We start from the raw sequence: 18,800 nt of genomic DNA, 5'->3' as shown, positions 1-18,800 counted from the left end.
TGCCCTTTATCAGTAATTAACATTCTATCCATCAACAGAAAGGAATTCTTCCACTATCAGTTAATTAGGTCTGTTCCTGAAATTCAGTGCTAAATAGTCTTTTGTGCTTGACTTCTTTTATGCACCTTCACATCTAGGAGACCATCTATATTTCTGCATTTGTCTGTGATAAGTTCCTTGTTGTTCCTGAATAGTGTTTCATTGCATGAATATCACGTGAATTAGTTCTCCATTTTCCTTCTACTGAACATTTGAATTTGTCCAGATTTTGCTATTTTGAGTCAAGCTGCTATAACATTTTTATACATATCTATTGGTGAACATATGTAGTGCCTTCCCTTGGATATATACCTAACAGTGAAATCACTGGGTCATGGGGTTCGTTTATGTTGAAGCCTTGGTGGATACTGCCAAAACATTTGCCAATGTGTGTGTATCAGTTTACACTCTCAGCAGCTTGTATAAAAGCTCTTCTTCCTCTAGGTCTTCTTCACAACTTGGTAATGTCAGGGCACAGGAAGTTAGGTGCCCTTGATTTTGGCTCAGGTCATGATCTCAAGATTCATAGGGTTTGTCTCTGCAATGAGAGCATGGAGCCCGCTTGGGATCCTGTGGCTCCCTGTCTCTCTGCCCCTTTCCTGCTCATGTGCGCGCACGCTCTCTCTCTCAAAATAAATAAATAAACTTAAAAAAAACCTTGGTAATATCAGTCTTTTGCATTGATTTGCATTCTAGTGTGTGTATGATAATTTCATGTGGTTTTATTTGTATTTTCCTCATAAGTAAAGGTGTTGAATACCTTTTTATATATGCTTTTTGTTGTTCTTTTGTTTGTTTTACCATTTGGATGTCTTCCTTTTAGGGCTACCTGTCCAAGACTTGCCTACTTTTCACTGGGTCCTTGGTTTTGTCTTATGAACTTCTAATGATTCTTATTATGAGCTTTTTGTCCAATCTTTTACTGAAAGCATCTTCTTGGGGTCTATAGCTTACTTTGTAATCTTTTAATAGTGTTTTGAGGAAGAGAGGTTGTTAATTTCAGTGAAGCAAAATTTGTAGGTTATTTTCTTTTATGGTTGAGGCTTTTGCTGTCCTGTTCATCAATTTTATCCCCCCTCATAGTACAAAGATTTGCGACTAGTATTGGATATAGTAGTCTGTGATATATCTGATATTTTGATAAATACAATGAACTTTGCATCTTATTGATATTTATTCTCGAGGCCTCACCTATTCTTATTCATAAGAAGTAGATCTGCTTTCTCAGGTGTAATGATTTGGTACTGCTCTGAGTGATAGATTGAGTTCCTGATGTGTTACTACTGCTTTTTCTTAGGAAAATGTAAAGCTCAATACATAATCCCAAGTCCTAAACTTGGGGATACACATTTTTACTGCATATGTTCAAAGAAGTAATAAATAGTTGGAAACTGTTAGGAAAGCCACAAATGTATGGTTGCATCATACAATATTTGTTATTCTGAGAAGTAAGTACCTTATAGACACAAACACAGGCAGAGAGTTTTCTTATACAATGTTGCTTTAAATCTTTGGACTTTTTCATGTTTTAAAAAGTTTTTATCATGCAGATTTAGGACTTAGTTAGAAGAGAATAATGTAATGAACTCCCACCTACTCATCAATCAACTTTTAACATTTATCAACATTTTTCTAATTTGATTCATCCCTCATACCTCATTTTTTCCCTAGACTATTTTGAAGAAAATCCCAGATACATTATTATATTTTGTAAATACTTTATGAATCTCTAACATTAATTTTTTTGTATGTGTATCTGCCATTCCATTATCACACCCAATAAAATAAATGATAATTTCCTAAATATCTAATAGGTAGTCCATATGCAGATGTCTTATTTGCCTTTAAGTTGCCTTTTTATAGTTGTTTAGGCTTGTAGTTAATAGTTTTAGTAGGATTCACATTAGAATCCTCACAAATCCTCATGTTCTTAAATGTCTTCTGTCTGAATGGTTAATAAATTATAACTTCATAGAGTTAATGAACATGAGTACTCTTGACATTTGAAAATACACGTAATTTTTCCTTTGTTTCTATTTCTCTACTCTTTACTTTGAGTGGGCATATTAAATTCACAGTACATCAAGGGGAAAAACTTTGAAATAGACCTTTCAGTGAAATTATTTTATTACTATTTGTTAAGTTTTTCCTAGCTAATTTAGGTGAGGTTTATTTATTTCTTTGGCAAACGTATATTCTACAGTGTTTCAGATGTTTCTTGAGTGTCATTGAACATCTCTGTCAAAATTATGTACATATCCAAACAAATGGCATATATTTGCCCATAGCCTGATAGTTCTTGGTATCAGATTATTGTGAATTGTACGTGACATTCAAACAAGTGCACGTGTATAATGCCGTAATGTTACAGTCAAGATCGAATGGCAGCAAAACCATGAAGTTTCTCTTATTGTCATATCTGTCTTTACTGAAACAGACTTAATATTTTGTGATGTTTCTTTATTTTGAGAGCAAGAGAGAGTGCATGTGCACATACATGAGCAGAGGAGGGGCAGAGAGAGAGGGAAACCTCTCTCTCGGAAAATCCCAAGCAGGTTCCACACTTAGGGGGGAGCCTGACACAGGGCCCAAAATAGGCTTGATCTCACCACTGTGAGGTTATGATCTGAGACAAAATCAAGAGTGGGTCTTTCACCAACTGCACAACCTCAGTATTTTGTTTTTTAATTCCAGTTCTCCTATGAGTTAGAATAAATCTCCAGAATGTATTTTTCTTGTGTTTATCTCTTGATTAGTCATATTTGTGCATATTGTACATGAAAATAAAATCCATTCTCATGTCTACTTTCCTTTATCTTTTTGCTAATTTTTCATTTATTACTAACACTTTAATTATTCTAATAGGATCTCTAATTTTCAATTTTATGTATAAGAATAAAAAAATATATAGTGTTATTTGTTTATTAGCTTTAAAGCTATGACTCTTCCCAAACATACATATTTCCTCTAGAATTCAATTTTGCATGATCCTTGTAATATATTAAGCATTAATACATATAAGTATAACCATTAGGTCATATGAAAAAGGAGAAAGTATCATTTGATATAGAAGAATTATTTTATGGTAGATTACATGTCAAAAATATTTTCAGATATTTATCCCATTTTATCTCCCTGCTCTGTTAAGCAGATAGGCAGTTCTTTTACCTTTATTTTATTAAGGAACATTGACCTCAAAGATGTTTAATTTTTTTGCCCAAATTATCATCAGTTACCATGGGACCTGCACTTGAATTTTCTTTATTCTAGCCTAGTTATCATTCCATTAAACCATTATTATTGATGGGTTTGAGATATTTTCCTCTCAGTAATGCTTAAAATTATGTTCCAGTCTTCACTTAATTCTTGGATAACCAGTTGTGTTTTTCCTTCTTTAATCACTGGAATTTTTGGCAATGTTTTTAAAGCTCTGAAAACTGAGCTTCTAGATTGTTATTATCAGCTAAGCAAATTATAATTGATTCGCTTGAAGTAATGAGAGAGAGTTCAAGCACGCATTCTGTTATACAGTAAAAGCAGAAAAAGTACGCAGAGATTCTCTGTAATCGTTTCATCCACGAAGCTCATTAAATGTGATTTTTCTTTGCTATGTAAGTTAATATGAAATGTTAAGCCCATTTCAACCAAGCAAAGTAGAACCGATTACTAACTGCATTAATTTCTAACTGCATTTCATTTTTGTGGTATTTTTGTTTTGTTTTCTAGTGGCTTTTCATGGCCTACCACTGAAAATCAAGAAAGAACCCCACAGTCCATGTTCAGAACTCGGCTCTGCCTGCAGTCAAGAACAGCCCTTTAAATTCAGCTATGGAGAAAAGTGCCTGTATAATGTCAGGTAAAGCAGTCATGTGTCCATGTCAAGGGTGGTGGTTCTCACTAACACACAAAGTCCAGAATAATACAAAGTCTCAAATTATATTTTATGAGTTCTATCTTCAGCATGTAACAAAGCTAATTAGGTAGTGTGTTCAGCAGAACTCTGAGGAACCGTACACCATCTGATCACCCACTTTGAGAATCATTTTAAGGCAATAATTTTCATCCGCATCGTTAGTTGCTTTTCTCCTGCAGTGATGCATCCTGGTCTGAAAAGAGGGTCTTCCTTGGCATGAACAGCTATTGAAAGTTCTCATTAGAATGAATGCATTATGCACTTTAGATAGAGTCTGTAGAAAAAAAACGAAACATTTGGCAGGTCTGAGCAGTACATTAGTTATCTGACAGGCTTTGCAGATGATCTATAAGATGTGTTCACGGAGAATTGCAATAAAGTTGGAATTTTATAAGGCTCAGCACAGACTATTACCTATTAAAAAGCCAGTTGTTCCTTTTGATGATAGTAAAGGGTGGAGCAGTAAAATTACTTTGTTCATTTGTTAGAAGATTTGATAACATATATGTTCATTAAAAACCCTTCACAGTAAATTGCATTCTGCTACTTTTCATATCGGGCCCTAATTGCATAAGGCAAAGTTGGCCGTGTCTACTGAGTATCATTATTCTCAATTACAGTAGATACTTAGTTCTTAAAAGGAGTTCATTTGGAAACTTATAAAAATGATTACAAATATTTGCAGTTATGGAAGTTACATAGATTCAGGTTCGTAATACATTACGATCCAAAGGAGCCTTCTCTATTCTCATATATTCACAACATGTAATGTTATATCCAAGATATATATGATTCAAGAAACTCAGATTTGTGCAATTTCATGGCAGCTGACCAATGTTGGGATATTCTCTTGCTGTCTGTTCTTGCAAATTTGTCTCTTATATCTGTTTTTCTAGGAGGATCACCAGAGCCTGAAATTATGAGCCAGCTCACTTGAAACTGCAAAGCTTTTATAAAAAAAAAAAAATGAGATGTTTTGTAGAAGGCATTAAAGTTTACCGAGTTCAGTTAAAGTAATATTGATTGATCTGTCCCTTCTTTATAGTGTTTTTAATGTTTGCATTTTCTCTTGAAGAGTACCGCATATTCACAAAATAATTACTTAGAGTAATGACGAATTTTAAGTTAATGGACCAGGTAGATAGGGAATTGTCATTCTATTTCCACAGTGATCAGAGGTGCGGCTGTGAAATTATTACTGCTTTGTATGATGTATCTGACATTCATAAATTAATGGTAAATGCATCACCTGAATATTTTCATGTTCTTGGGGACCAGTAATTTCCACAGTGATATATAGATTAAATTCTAGTACTCCCATATCGGTACGAACAATATAATCCAATACAGTATTTCATGGGGAAAAAAAGTAGCATCTTAGGGCAGAGGATGTATCCGTTTTTTTTTTCTTTACACGGGAATGAGACAAGTAAACTAATTTGTAAAATAAGTAGTTTCTCATTCAGAAATATTGGTAAAAGATATAGGTAGAAGCAAACATAATAGACGTATCAACTGAATAAATTATTACATAAGTTAATCCAAAAAGAATGGTTTTTTTTTTAAAGGAAAAACTATGTATTGATGATGGCTTTTTATTTTGAAGGAAAACATATTATTTTAGCCTCAAACTGTCTTCTTTATTTAGAAATTTAAGTAAAGTTTATTTTTATTTATTTTGAAAGAGAGAGAGAGAGAGAGAGAGAGAGAGAGAGGCAGAATCCCAAGTAGGGATGTGGGGCTCGAACTCAGGAACCTTGACATCATGGCCAAGGTAGAAGTCAAGAGTTGGATGCTCAACCAACTGAGCCACCCAAGCACCTCCCTATCAGAGACATTTTAATTTTGTCATTACTCTTTATTATCCATGGGAAGAAGTTAATGCCAGGTATCATTTATTTTATATAAAAAAATGAAAATAAGGCATTGCCTTCTTGAAATTATACCCCAAATAAAGACAAGGTAGGAATGGTTTCCATCTTACAAAACTGAAGTTAGTTTTACGTAAATATGGAACAATGACAATACCAGAAATATGCAGTGGTTTAGGAAAGATCTATCCAGCTTCTCAAGGAGACATCAGATTAGATATGTCAATAATTATTTCCATAATTCCACTGCTATCATAGTGCTTTTCCATATAATAAGCTTTTTGTGTAAGTATTAAAATACACATTTTATGTTTTTAAAAATTTTTTAATGTTTGTTTATTTTTGAGAGACAGAGAGACAGCACGAGCAGGGGAGGGTCAGACAGAGAGGGAGACAGAGAATCTGAAGACAGGCTCCAGGCTCTGAGCTGTCAGCACAGAGCCCAATGCGGGGCTCGAACCCATGAACCGTGAGATCATGACCTGAGCCGAAGCCGGACGCTTAACCAACTGAGCCACCCAGGCACCCTACACATTTTATATTTATTCTGATACCAAGTTATATATCAATTATCCTGTTTTCTTTTTAAGTGTGTGTTGATTCTGAACATTATGTGTTTTAGGATCATAAAACCCAACACATGTAAACTTCTCCTTTCCTTATGACTTGAGTCTATAATCTTTTCTTGGGTTGGAAGAAAAAGTGTTTAATCACTCCAAAGAAACCAATGTTCTCTTTTCTTTTGTTCTTCGGGTAGTGCCTATGATCAGAAGCCACAAGTGGGAATGAGGCCCTCCAACCCCCCAACTCCGTCCAGCACCCCGGTGTCCCCCCTACATCATGCATCTCCAAACTCCACTCACACTCCAAAACCTGACCGCGCCTTCCCAGCTCACCTCCCTCCATCGCAGACCATACAAGACAGCAGCTACCCCATGGACCACAGGTAAACAGCAAATACTACATATATATATATATATATATTTTAAAAATGTTTTGAGCATCTTGAAAGCAATTTCTATGACCAGTTCCTAAGACCTATGGTAGATTTAAGATGAGCATACTAGTTTTGCACATCTTTGCAGGATATTTTTAGAAAGAGCTTGCTGCTCTATCTATAGTTATAAATAATTTGTGGAGAAGGTCATTTATAAACATTCCTTTTATAAACATTTAAATTGGTTGCTAAAGTGGAAAATTAATCTATATACTGACATTTGAACATTTCCCTTTCGCTTTGCCTGAATTAAATTGCCTCACTTAAACTTTAAATCAGATCATCCCATTTTTATGAGCATATGTGTGTACTTGTTCTATAAAGTTAGGAGACTAATTTTAGTAGGTGGCTTATGGAATTAGGTTCTTTACCTTACATTGAATGGTTTAGCTGTACATAGTTTTGCAGAATAGAACTTATTTGATTAAAACTATTTTCCATCCTTTCCAAGTGATGAATATTTAATATCAGTAGATGCATGACCCTGGACCCTGGATCTCTCTGCTACAAAGTAGTAGTAGAGAGATAGAGGCCGCATTATTATTAGAAAGAAGGAAGACAAGAACTAGAGCATGGAGCTAGGGAGGATGCTCTGGTGGATAATTCTGGAGTCCTTGAGATAAATTCATATTTAAATAAAACACAGGCATTCCTTTGCACTTTGAATAATACACCTTAAAACACAGGTTGATAGTATATGGCATCCATCATTTCCTTTCTACTTTGTACTCATAGAGAGCCAGTGGCATGTAGGGAAATGTTTAGCAACAGGCTTCATGGGAGAAAAACCAGAAGGCCTTGTGTGTAGCGTTTGATGAACCTGTGACATAAATATTCCCACTCTGAGCCATCATTGTGACAGCCCTGAACACAGAGTTGGAAACACACATGCAGTAGCACACCTCTACATAGCATCTCTACCGTACAGATATCAGAGACGTAACCTCCAGAACATAATTAGTAGCAAGACATAGTAAAATAATTAGCAGGGGATAAATTTTGAATACTTCTTGCCTGTGTCTTTAGTATAATTTTTTAAAAAGTTATAAATTCACATCACCTAATTCTTAATTATCCTGTGTTTAACCATTGGCTCACAGCATTTCTGAAAATTTAACAATAAGCCAGAGCAAATTGGCTCTGACACTCCGTTATAAAAATAACTCAGCTGGAGGAATCCTCTAGATCAGCAGAGGAAACCAGAAGATGTGTCACTGGCAACTTTCTGAGAATAAGGGAATACTCAGTCAGATCAGCTTTTTATAGGTTATTTAATGTGACTCAATCTCAAATTCACTTAAATCTTTTTTGGGATGATGGATAAGATAAAAGCAATCTTTACAGTGTGAAATGAAGCCGTAACTTTTCTACCTTTGTTCCCATCGCTAAGTTCTCTTGTACTCTAGTTATGAAATGTTTCCTATAATCTTTCCCTTCTCACTCTGTAGACTCGAGACCGTGTCAGAGAGTAATGGCATGTGCATCTGTGTAAACAGTTTTGTAAATACAGATGAAAGAAATCTTATTGCAGGGTGGGCCATTGAACAGATGCACATTGTGCGGGACTGAAAGGGAGAAAGAGTCCAAACAAGAAAAGCAAGTTTTATTTTGTCCACTTCTGCTGACTCTGCCCCGAGTTCTCGACGCTGTGGCTCTCACACTTGGAATGAAGGCCGGCCGCAGAGATGGTGTCGTTGGCTGTTTGTGCAGAGTAGTTATTTCTTAGGGAAGGTGACTGCTGAACAAGCAGGATGCCCATGTTTAGGTGACCTAACTCGAAGTGCTGTAGCCAAATCCATTTTAGTTTCTCTACTTGAAGTCAAATATCTGAGACTGAGAACAGCCGGCCCGGAACTATAAGAGGGAAGCTCGGGGTCTTTTCCCACTGCCCCCCCACTGAGTTTTGAGGACAGTACCAGCTGGCCAATCCCAGGAAAATCTCTGGAGCCGTATGTTTCTGAGGAGGATTTCTTGGAGGGTTCTAGCCAACAAATGACAGTCCTTCGGTTATAAATGGCAGATTTGCTCTGGGAACAGATCCTTTCTCCAAATAGCCCCCTCCAGGCCGGGCACCCCACTTCACTCTGGGAACGCTCTCTGGCCAACTGGGCTGCACCCTGCTTCCTTTCCTCAGGCTCATTCTGTTCTCAGGGCCAGCCCTTTGGCACTTGTTCCTGAACCCACTGTGCCGGAGCCCTGTCTCTCTTTCTCTGTTTCCCGCCACTTATGCACTGTTTTTCTGTATCCAAGAACCATCAGCTTGCTCTCCTTACCCATCAACTCTCTTCCAGAAGCTACTTACCATCACTGTACCTTTTTCCATTGCCCAGTGCCTCATACAAATGGCACGAGGCACTTGTGTGTTTGATGTATACGTGGTCCTCAGCAAGTACCCACTAGAATCAGGTTGAATTGTACAAACAAATGGCTTGATTCCTTACAAAGCTTTTTAGTATAAGTATTATTAACTTCCTTTTAAGGCTTCACACACGAGCTGGTTTCTTATTTTAACCTCAAGTTACAATTTTCTGATTCACTCCTTGACAGTTCTTAATGATAATTTCTGTTTCTTTTTTTGGCTAATGAAATAAGCAAGAGAAGGGAAGTGAATGCAGTGCCAGTCAGCCTGTTTTGCAATATCTGAGTTTCTAAGTTTATTTTCTGCAGGTGTAGGTGGAATTTCAGTGCTTTCTATGGCAGCTGGGAAATGTAGAGTTAAATCACAGGCTAGAGAAGAAGGAGCGTTTGTAGAAAGGCTAAAGCGACTGCATTGCCATTCTTTCACTTTTACCTTATTTTCATTTAACATGACCCAAATGGAATGTTAACTTTCCAAATTCAGGTCTCAGGAATGCTTTTAGTGTAGTGTAAGGGGACGGTTCGTGGGTTTATATTTATGCATCGAGGTGTAGGGTGGGTTATTTGTGAGCAGTCTTGGGGCACTTTTAAATCTTTAATTAATCCACCTCTTTGCGGCAGGTCAGTGATCTCATGGATGAGAATTACAGAATGGAACAATCATGTAATTAGCCCGTCATTACACAGCATAACCAAGAAGGAAGGAACCTTGGAGTCACTCTCAGCTTCTAGCGAGGCCTCAGAAACTTCCTCATGACCTAACAGCACAAGCTGTCCCAAATCTATGCAGCAAATACATCTTGTTTCTGGGTTGCTTCCGTGTGCTGTATCACGCTGACTTCCAGTCAGTCTTATATTTTGTTTGAAGCCATTGGAAGTGCATGTGTGCTGTGCTGCTGTTGCACAGGAAAGAGTGGTCTTTTAAACACTAGCTTGGAGCACCTGGGTGGCTCAGTCGGTTAAGCCTTAGACTTTGGCTCAGGTCAGATCTCACGTTCATGGGTTCGAGCCCTGCGTCAGGCTCTGTGCTGACAGCTGGCTCAGAGCCTGGAGCCTGCTTCTGGTTCTGTGTCTCCTTCTCTCTCTGCCTCTCCCCCTCTCATGCTCTGTCTCTCTCTCTCTGTATCAAAAATAAATAAAACATTAAAAAATTAATTAAAAAAATAAATGAAAACCAGCTTAGATTTTAGTCTCTGGAATATTTCCTTTTAATTTCTCACTAGAATACAGTGTTATTAAGTTGTTGAAGACTTAAGAGTCCTGCCTGTTTGCGAAGAGGGCCATTCCTCTCTTGCTTCCTCAGTAACTGGTGGTGAGGGATGGAAAACCAAAAAGTAGGTTAGTAAAACCTGGCTGATTTTTGGTAGGTTTGTTGATTGGCTTGCTAACAGAATTAAGAGACACAGGATGTGGTTTGGAATCAGATTCGCTGTGTTTTTCTAGGTTTTTTTTTTCTTGTATATAATTATATGAGACTCTCTCAATATGGAAATTTGGTAAATGATCCCATTTGTTTAGAACTGGGCATCTTAAAACGGTTAGGGTGTGTGTTTCCTCAAAATAGTATGCTGCTCAAAGCACACCTTTCACTTGCCTTAGTGTTCCAGAATGGTACTGCTGGAGACTAATTCTCAAGGGATACAAGTCCTATTATGATGTAAAAAACCACGATGACCCAGGAAAGAGAAATCTAGTCTTTGTGAAAGAGTTACACTTTGGGTCAGTTGATATCATGCTCATTAACAAAACAGTTAAAACTTATACCGGTATTGTAAGGAGTATTCCTTGTTATCCTTTTATTTAAAACATGCTCTCTTATTTCCCAGATTTCGCCGCCAGCTTTCTGAACCCTGTAATTCTTTTCCTCCTTTGCCAACAATGCCAAGGGAAGGACGTCCTATGTACCAACGGCAGATGTCTGAGCCAAACATTCCCTTCCCCCCTCAAGGCTTTAAGCAGGAATACCACGACCCAGTGTATGAACACAACACTATGGTTGGAGGTGCGGCCAGCCAAAGCTTCCCTCCTCCTCTGATGATTAAACAAGAACCCAGAGACTTTGCGTATGATTCAGGTAGGCCCATGCTTTAAGTTACGTTTAAGACATCTTTACTTGCTTGTCACTTTGATTCGTGTTGGCATCAGCTTGCGTCACTCATGACCATTTGGTGTGGAATCTTTCTGATTTTATCCCCTCTTTGAATCTTTCTCTGTTTGTGAAGTTGGACTGTCAAACCATTTTGGCTTGAGCTCATGGTTAACATAGTGTCTAGAAATGAAAGCAGTCCAAAGAAAAGTATAGTTTGTAAAATTAGGCAGACTCTCAGTCCAAAAGAGTAACATTGCCATTCTTTGGATTTGAGGTTTGCTTTCCATTTTGCTACTGTAGTGTTATTTAATAGTGGTGGTTGCAGAAAGTAATACTGTTCTGTATTGGCTCATTTACTGCTTATAATTGTTTGTTTTGGTGGCAATTTTCCAGTGGTCCAGAAGTAATGATTCTTACACATAAACAGAGGAAGAGCAAAAATACAATATCTGAGTTTCAAAAGGGTTTATTCATAGAGTTTAGCTTTGGTCTCACTGAGGCAGAAATTCCCCCACAAAGTAATATATCAAGATGGAGAAAGGGGGGTCTCCTGCAAGTAAGAAATGTACACTGGTTACGAATATCACCCCAACACCTGACCTTGAGACTCGAGAAGAATTTCTTAACTCCTTTCCACCTGTTTCAATCTCAAAATCAGCATGTCTGCTTTTCAGGCATCTCAGGAATTGAAAAAAAAAAGTTTGAAATAAAAGCTAATGCTTATAAGAAGGGCACCATGTTCCTACAAAATACTATTAATGTTATTGTAACTGGTGAATAGATGGCTGTGGACTTGGAACTACCTGAAAACAGTGTCATTTCCTCTTGATGCAAAGTTATGGGTATTCTTGATGAGAAACTACTGCTTCTCTAGGAGTAACTCTGCTGAGTTTTTTTATTACTTCTACTTGAGGAAAGAATATTGTCCCTAGTTTGAGTAGTTAGCCTGCATAAAATTACCTGCTCTGTTACAAACTGCTCTCAAAGCTCAGCAAGGGGGAGCCCTATGACTGAGTCTCCCTTTGGCCATCATTCTTCTGTGGGCCAGGGGTCGAAGGGGTTAAGAGGAATTGCCTCCTCAGAGACTGTGCCTCCACTTGTAGAAAGAGCACCAGCTACCAAGGACGCATGAATTCCTGGCCTGATTGGCCCTACGTCCACTTCGATGCTCAGCTTTCTTAGGGCAGATCACGTTGCTTCTGTGGACACGTCTGGATCCAAGGAAGCAGCTTCCTGTAGCCATTGGTGGAAAATGAGGATGGAGCTTGGATGTGCTTGTGTATGAGGCCCTCGTGGTGTAGGTACATGGTACATGGGACAGTGCAGGGTGAGGGGATGGGACAAGAGGGAAGATGGGGCAGGCCAGGGTCTGAAGGCTGGAAGCTGGCTCCATCCCGTCCTGAGCCAGTGCTCATCTCCGAGAGTTCGCCAGATTCTAGGTTTGACTTGGCCTTCCAGGCTATCAGTGATATATTTCATTCATTTCAAGGAATGGGAGGAGAAAACATACTTATCATCTGTTTGTTAGTTGGTTTACAATCTTAAAAATTTAAACTTGGGGCGCCTGTGTGGCTCAGTCGGTTAAGCCTCCGACTTCGGCTCAGGTCAGATCTCATATTCGTGGGTTCGAGCCCCGCGTCAGGCTCTGTGCTGACGGCTGGCTCAGAGCCTGGAGCCTGCAGCCTGCTTCCAGTTCTGTGTCTCCTTCTCTCTCTCTGCCCCTTCCCCTCTCATGCTCTGTCTCTCTCTGTATCAAAAATAAATAAAACATTTTTTAAAAAATTTAAACTTATGACGTGAGGGCTTTTATTTGAATGCTTGCCTCTCAGGCCCTGTCTTTTGCAGACTACAAATACCTGAAATGCATCAGAGGGGTTTCGGGTTAGAACTTTTTATATTTGTCCATAGTTTATGTCCATAGTTAAGAACGCTTTAATGCATTTTATTATACATAGAATTCATTTTTGTCTGTAAACTTCGAGTCCTTTTAACAGATGTTGTCTTTTTTTCCCAAATTATATTTTGGGATGTTGTCTTTTTTTCCCAAATTATATTTCAAAAACTACCGTTTTTTGAAATCACCATGATTTTAAGAAACTTTACATGGAAATCATAAAATAGCCCAAATAATTTGTTTGAAAGGACTTATAGAGGTTAGCATTTAGAGAGTATCTCTGTGTGTTCTAGAAATATTTTTATATGTATAATTCATAGCAAAGTTGATATGAAACTATTTTGGGGGGCGCCTGGGTAGCTCAGTCTGTTAAGCATCCAACTTTGGCCTAGAATTCGTGATTTGTGAGTTCAGGCCCCACATTGGGCTCTCTGCTGACAGCTCAGCCTGGAGCTTCAGACGCCGTGTCTCCCTCTTGCTCTGCCCCTCCACTCACACTCTTTTTCTTTCTCTCTCAAAAATAAATAAATATTAAACAAATTATGAAAAATTTTTTTGATTCTGTAGTTAGCTCCATAAATGTATCCTTTCTTCATATTTATGGGATAGGTAAAAATTATGTATAACATGATGTTGAACATGTGTAACTCTTCTTGAGGAAATGTGAACCAAACAAGAGCGAAACTTAAATAATTCAGTGAGGTAAAAAAGAAAGAAAAATAAGCTGGTTGTATAGGATTTGATTGTATTATTTGTGGGCCATACATATGAACTTCAGAGTCAGTCACTGTCCGACCTTCAAGCACAGATATAGACTAAAAAGCATGGTCCATGTGTTAGCTCAGGCTGCTCTGATAAACTACCATTGACTGGGAAACTTAAACAACATGCATTTCTCAGAGTCCTGCAGCCTGGGAAGGTCCAAGATCAAGGTGCTAGCAGATTTAGTTCCTGGGAAGGGCCCTGGCCTGCAGATGGCCACTTTCTCACTGTGTCCTTCCGTAGCAGAGCGAGGAAGAGAGTAAGGGAGCTCTGATCCTTCTTCCTCTTCAAGGGCATTGATTCCATCATGGGGGTCCCACCCTCATAACCAAATCCAATCCTAATTATCTCTGAAATGCGGGCCCCGTCTCCATATATGCTCACAGTGGGCATTAGGGCATCTACAATGAATTGTGGAGGACATAATCATTCTGTCAGTCATAGTTCAGTATCCAATCTAAATTTATTTTAACTGTTAATTCGTTGTTGTTGTTGTTGTTGTTGTTGTTGTTTGAGAGGGAGAGGGAGAGAGAGAGACAGACAGACAGACAGACAGGGTATGAATGGGGCAGGGACAGAGAGAGAGAGGAGGGAGAAACAGAATTGAAAGCAGGCTTTGGGCTCTGAGCTGTCTGCACAGAACGCAATGTGGGGCTTGAACTGAGGAACAGGAGATTCTGACCTGATCAAAGTTGGATGCTTAACCAACTGAGCCACCCATGTGCCGTATCCAGTTTTAAAAGTATATGAGGCAAGCCTTTTGTGAAGTGTACATTGTTCTTGCAAATGACTTGTAGGACACTTGTTTAATATTTGAGAAACTGTTTATATTCCTTTCTACCCTCCAGATTCTCTTGCAGATTGCTAAAACTATACAGCACCTCTGAATGCTAATTTCAGTATTGCTGATAGGATACAGTTCTGTTTTGCTTGAATAGTTAAGTTGCAACGTTGGAGCTTCTTATTGTGGTCTAAAAGAATGTTAGTAACAATGTGTAACCGGGGCCCGTGAATAATTAATATGCAACTATCAAAGTGTATTTCCCTGGCCACCAAGCTGCTGGACCGAGTTGACACATGTGTATATGTCGTACATTGCAGTCCACAAATATTACCTCCAGATATTTTGTTTCGTTGTCATTACTTCTTTCATCCTTGCTGAGTGCACATTAAATAATCTTTTTAGGACATCTAATGTGTTTATCACTGGATCATTGATTTCTTGGTTCACTTACTGATGTTGAACAAATAGGACATTAGGAAATAGTTGACATTATTTTAAAACAATGCAAAAATGCTTCATAGTTTACTTAGCGTTTATGATCCAAAGGTTTTCCTTTCAGAAGGCCTCTAGAACTCTTTATTACTTAATTCAATATAACATAAATGTTGTGAAAATAAAAGGAACTTTGTAAGTGAAAAGGCAGCATGATTATGCTCTAATAAAGCCTGACATTAATTATGACATGGGAAATGGAAGGCCTATTAGTTATAATTATAATTACAGGAATGCAATTTCAACTGCCGAGGATTCAAGTTAAAAAATGCAAAATATTATGTTAGTTGAGTAGAAATTTTTATTCAGGAGAAGAGAAGAAAACCTGGATCAGAAGACACTGAGAAGATTTTTTTTTAAATGGCATTTAGGGCCAATTTGGTGAACCAGTACAGTCTGTGTGATCATCATTATATTATGATATTAAATTCTAAGCAGTTACATCTGTTATTGTTTTTTTTTTTCTCTTCTTCTTGAATAGTGCTGCACAAACAGTACACAGGATTTGTGTTAGTTGTTTGGTTCCTCCTGAATCCAACGTGGTTTTCCCTTTTTTGCTTAATGGCCAAGTGACTACATGAAACAGGTTGAATATGCATTGAGCACTTCAGTGGAGGTAACTTAATGCAGTGCCCCATTTTCATAGAATCGTAGTGACTTTCTCATTTTCATGCATGCACAGGAGGTTTTGCCAATTCACAATGCTGAACAAGGCACATATTTTATATATTCATAGCAACATAGTTCATTGTAGTTTGTGTTTGTTGATTGGTTGGTCTTTTGTTTCTTTTTTTCTTTCTTTTTGGTAGCTTTTAGGGGTAGTATTTTTAAGGGGGTGGTAGTTACATGAAACTAAAGTTTGGCTCAAGAAAATATCAGCATACAGTGTTCATATGCTGTGAAGATAATTTCACCCTGGAAATTATGTTAAGGAATGAAAGATACAGTGAATGGGTGAGAGGGAGAAATGTTAAAAGTATATAGCAGTTGTATGGTAGTTACAGTACATACAGTAGTTATGGTATGTACAGTAGCTGTAGAATAAGTTACAGCTTTCCATAACAAAAATATCATGCAAAAGTCAGCTTTTGGAGAAAAGTTTAATGAAATGAGAGTTGAGTAAAAAAAAATACAGATACACCAACTGACTCATGCAAAATAAGACCCAATACAGACATACACAGCTTAAATTTTTTTTTTGACATTTATGTATTTATTTTGAGAGAGACAGAGAAAGTGTGAGTGGAGGAGGGGCAGAGAGAGGGGTAGACAGAGAATCCCAATCAGGCTCCCTGCTGCTAGCTCAGAGCTGGGTGTGGGGCTTGAACTCATGAAATTTTGTGATCATGACCTGAACTAAAACCAAAAGTCAGACGCTTAACCAACTGAGCCACCCAGACGCCTCATACATTGTGGCTTTATATGTGTGATGATATCCTAAGCAATGTCTGTTTTACTTCTGAAGTGTTTCGCATTTTAACAATGCTTAGGTACTACTTACCTAATCAGACAGAAAATAATTATTATGTTTTAAAATATCAACCCATTTGGAGGTTGAAGAAGTATCCAAATTAATCACATCAGTTCTTTACGTGGAAAGAATGCTAAGTAAAGGATTATATTATAGTCCCGCAGGCTGCAAACCTACCTGGCTTGCTATTATTTTGTGTCCAGGACTGCCGTAGAGGTGGGAGCAGAATTAATAGGCTACTTAGTGGGTTTCTGGTTCATCCCTGCTCAGTGTTTGCAATCCACAATTAGTACTTTGTTCCGTTGCACTATGGGGTATATTATAAAATGTTAACCTAGGAGTTGATTGGAGGGCAACACATTAATGAGATGTTTTTAACCCCCAGGACTAAGTAAAATAAAAAATATTTTAAATATTTAAAAACATTAAGCTAATTTACTCTAATTAGTTTAAAAGATGCCTCCTGGGCATGTGGTGGAGCAGTTTAAGAGCTGGAGATGGGGGCACCTGGGTGGCTCAGTCAGTTAAGCATCTGACTTTGGCGCAGGTCATGATCTCACGGTTCGTGGGTTCGAGCCCCGCGTCCCGCGTCAGGCTCTGTGCTGACAGCTCTGTGCTTCAGATTCTGTGTCTCCCTTTCTCTCTGACCTTCCCCTCCCCATGCTGTCTGTCTCTGTCTCTCTCTCTCTCTCTTTCTCAAAAATAAATAAAAAACATTAATAAAAAAAAGAGCGGGAGATGGATACGGGAAGAAGAGAAGTTTCAGGGACATGCTCCAGTCAGAGAGTGTGAGGCAGTGTGTACAGTGAGCTTCAGGAGAGGAGGAAGTAGAAGTAGGGGCTTGTGGAGAAGGCTGAAATCATGTGTTTCCTGAACAAAGTGTTTTCTATTTTTTAATGGTATGTTTTAGGGCCACTCTGCTGGTACTGATAGGGCTTTTCTGCACTTTGGAGGCATGCAATGAAAATGTGGTAAGCAAATGTTGTTATCCCTACTGCAGATTTGGAAATTGACCCAAATAGTTGTTTCATAGAATTATAAATGTTTGAAATCATGCAAGTTCTTGGAGATTGCCTAGTTCACATTTTTTCTCCCCACCCCAGTTGCGCAGATAACACTCCTGAGGCTTATCTGTGTCACCTTCTCTCCAGATATGCAGGTACTTTGTGAAACAGCTGACCTGGAACCAACATGTTCTTAGTCTTAGTTTAGCACTGTCGGTTTTTCTCACACAGTTGTCCAAAATACAGTGCTTTAATCCACCATTTGTTACCTATGTTATTGATTCTATGGTCTAATTTTCAGATTAAGATTTTCTATGGATTTTAAAAGCTCTCTCTGATCCAGACCTGTAAAAGCATCTGCATTGAGACCTCAGATAATTTAGGGGTTTACTTTTTACGTTAGATGGTCCCCAAATTTTATTCTAATTGTTAGGTGCTCACTCTTGTGAGATAGGAAAATATAGACCTCCGATGACATTTAGGAGTAAATACATTATATCTCCTTTTAAAAATATAGAACATATACATTGTCAAGGGTTGAGATTTTCAAGGAAGTGTTTTTCCCTCATAGGTCTTCTGGAGAAGGCTTAGTAATAATTAGAAGGAAAATTTAGTTAATTAACACCTTTTTCAGCTCTAAACTGCCTCGATTATATATAAACCTTGAGTTTACCTGTGCCTTCTTATTGGGTATTCCTTTTTCTTTGTTAAAATTTTTTATTTCTTGGGGTGCCTGGGTGGCTCTGGTGGGAGAGTGTGTGACTCTTGATCTTGGGGTGATAGATTCGAGCCCCATGTTGGGTGTAGTGATTACTTAAAAACTAAAACCTTGTAAAGAATTTGGCATTTCTCAGACTTAAAATTTCACTAGCCCAGTCATGCTCAAACTTTTTTCACGTGAATCCATTTTTCACCAGAAAGCTTATGAGGGATTGCATTATGTAACACAGATACAAGGAAAGCTTACATTTGGAAGAATAAGGTGGACCTTTTCCATTCCTCCTTTTTTATATCCGTTATTCACCCAAGCAACCTTTCCAAGTTCCCCTATGTCCTTCTCTATCATGTTAGGACTTTGATAAAGGTCAATAGACAAACCTTTACATTTAGAGAATGATTGTCTGTG

The 18,800-nt window shown here is 38.1% G+C and overlaps 1 protein-coding gene across 4 annotated transcripts in view; it reads left to right on the top strand.

Moving 5' to 3' along the window:
- The window catches only part of ETV1 (ETS variant 1), a 93,595-nt gene that overhangs the window by 43,889 nt on the left and 30,906 nt on the right, over positions 1-18,800 (top strand). For all 4 annotated transcript variants that reach the window (XM_029929648.1, XM_029929646.1, XM_029929642.1 and 1 more), the window contains 3 exons: positions 3,766-3,895; positions 6,581-6,769; positions 11,005-11,252. In XM_029929648.1, coding sequence (XP_029785508.1) covers positions 3,766-3,895; positions 6,581-6,769; positions 11,005-11,252 — 567 coding nt within the window. The remainder of the gene's footprint in view (positions 1-3,765; positions 3,896-6,580; positions 6,770-11,004; positions 11,253-18,800) is intronic.

This window comes from Suricata suricatta, chromosome 2 (genome assembly GCF_006229205.1).
Source record: "Suricata suricatta isolate VVHF042 chromosome 2, meerkat_22Aug2017_6uvM2_HiC, whole genome shotgun sequence".
Classification (NCBI taxonomy): domain Eukaryota; kingdom Metazoa; phylum Chordata; class Mammalia; order Carnivora; family Herpestidae; genus Suricata; species Suricata suricatta.
This window is presented reverse-complemented; position numbering and strand designations above follow the sequence as displayed.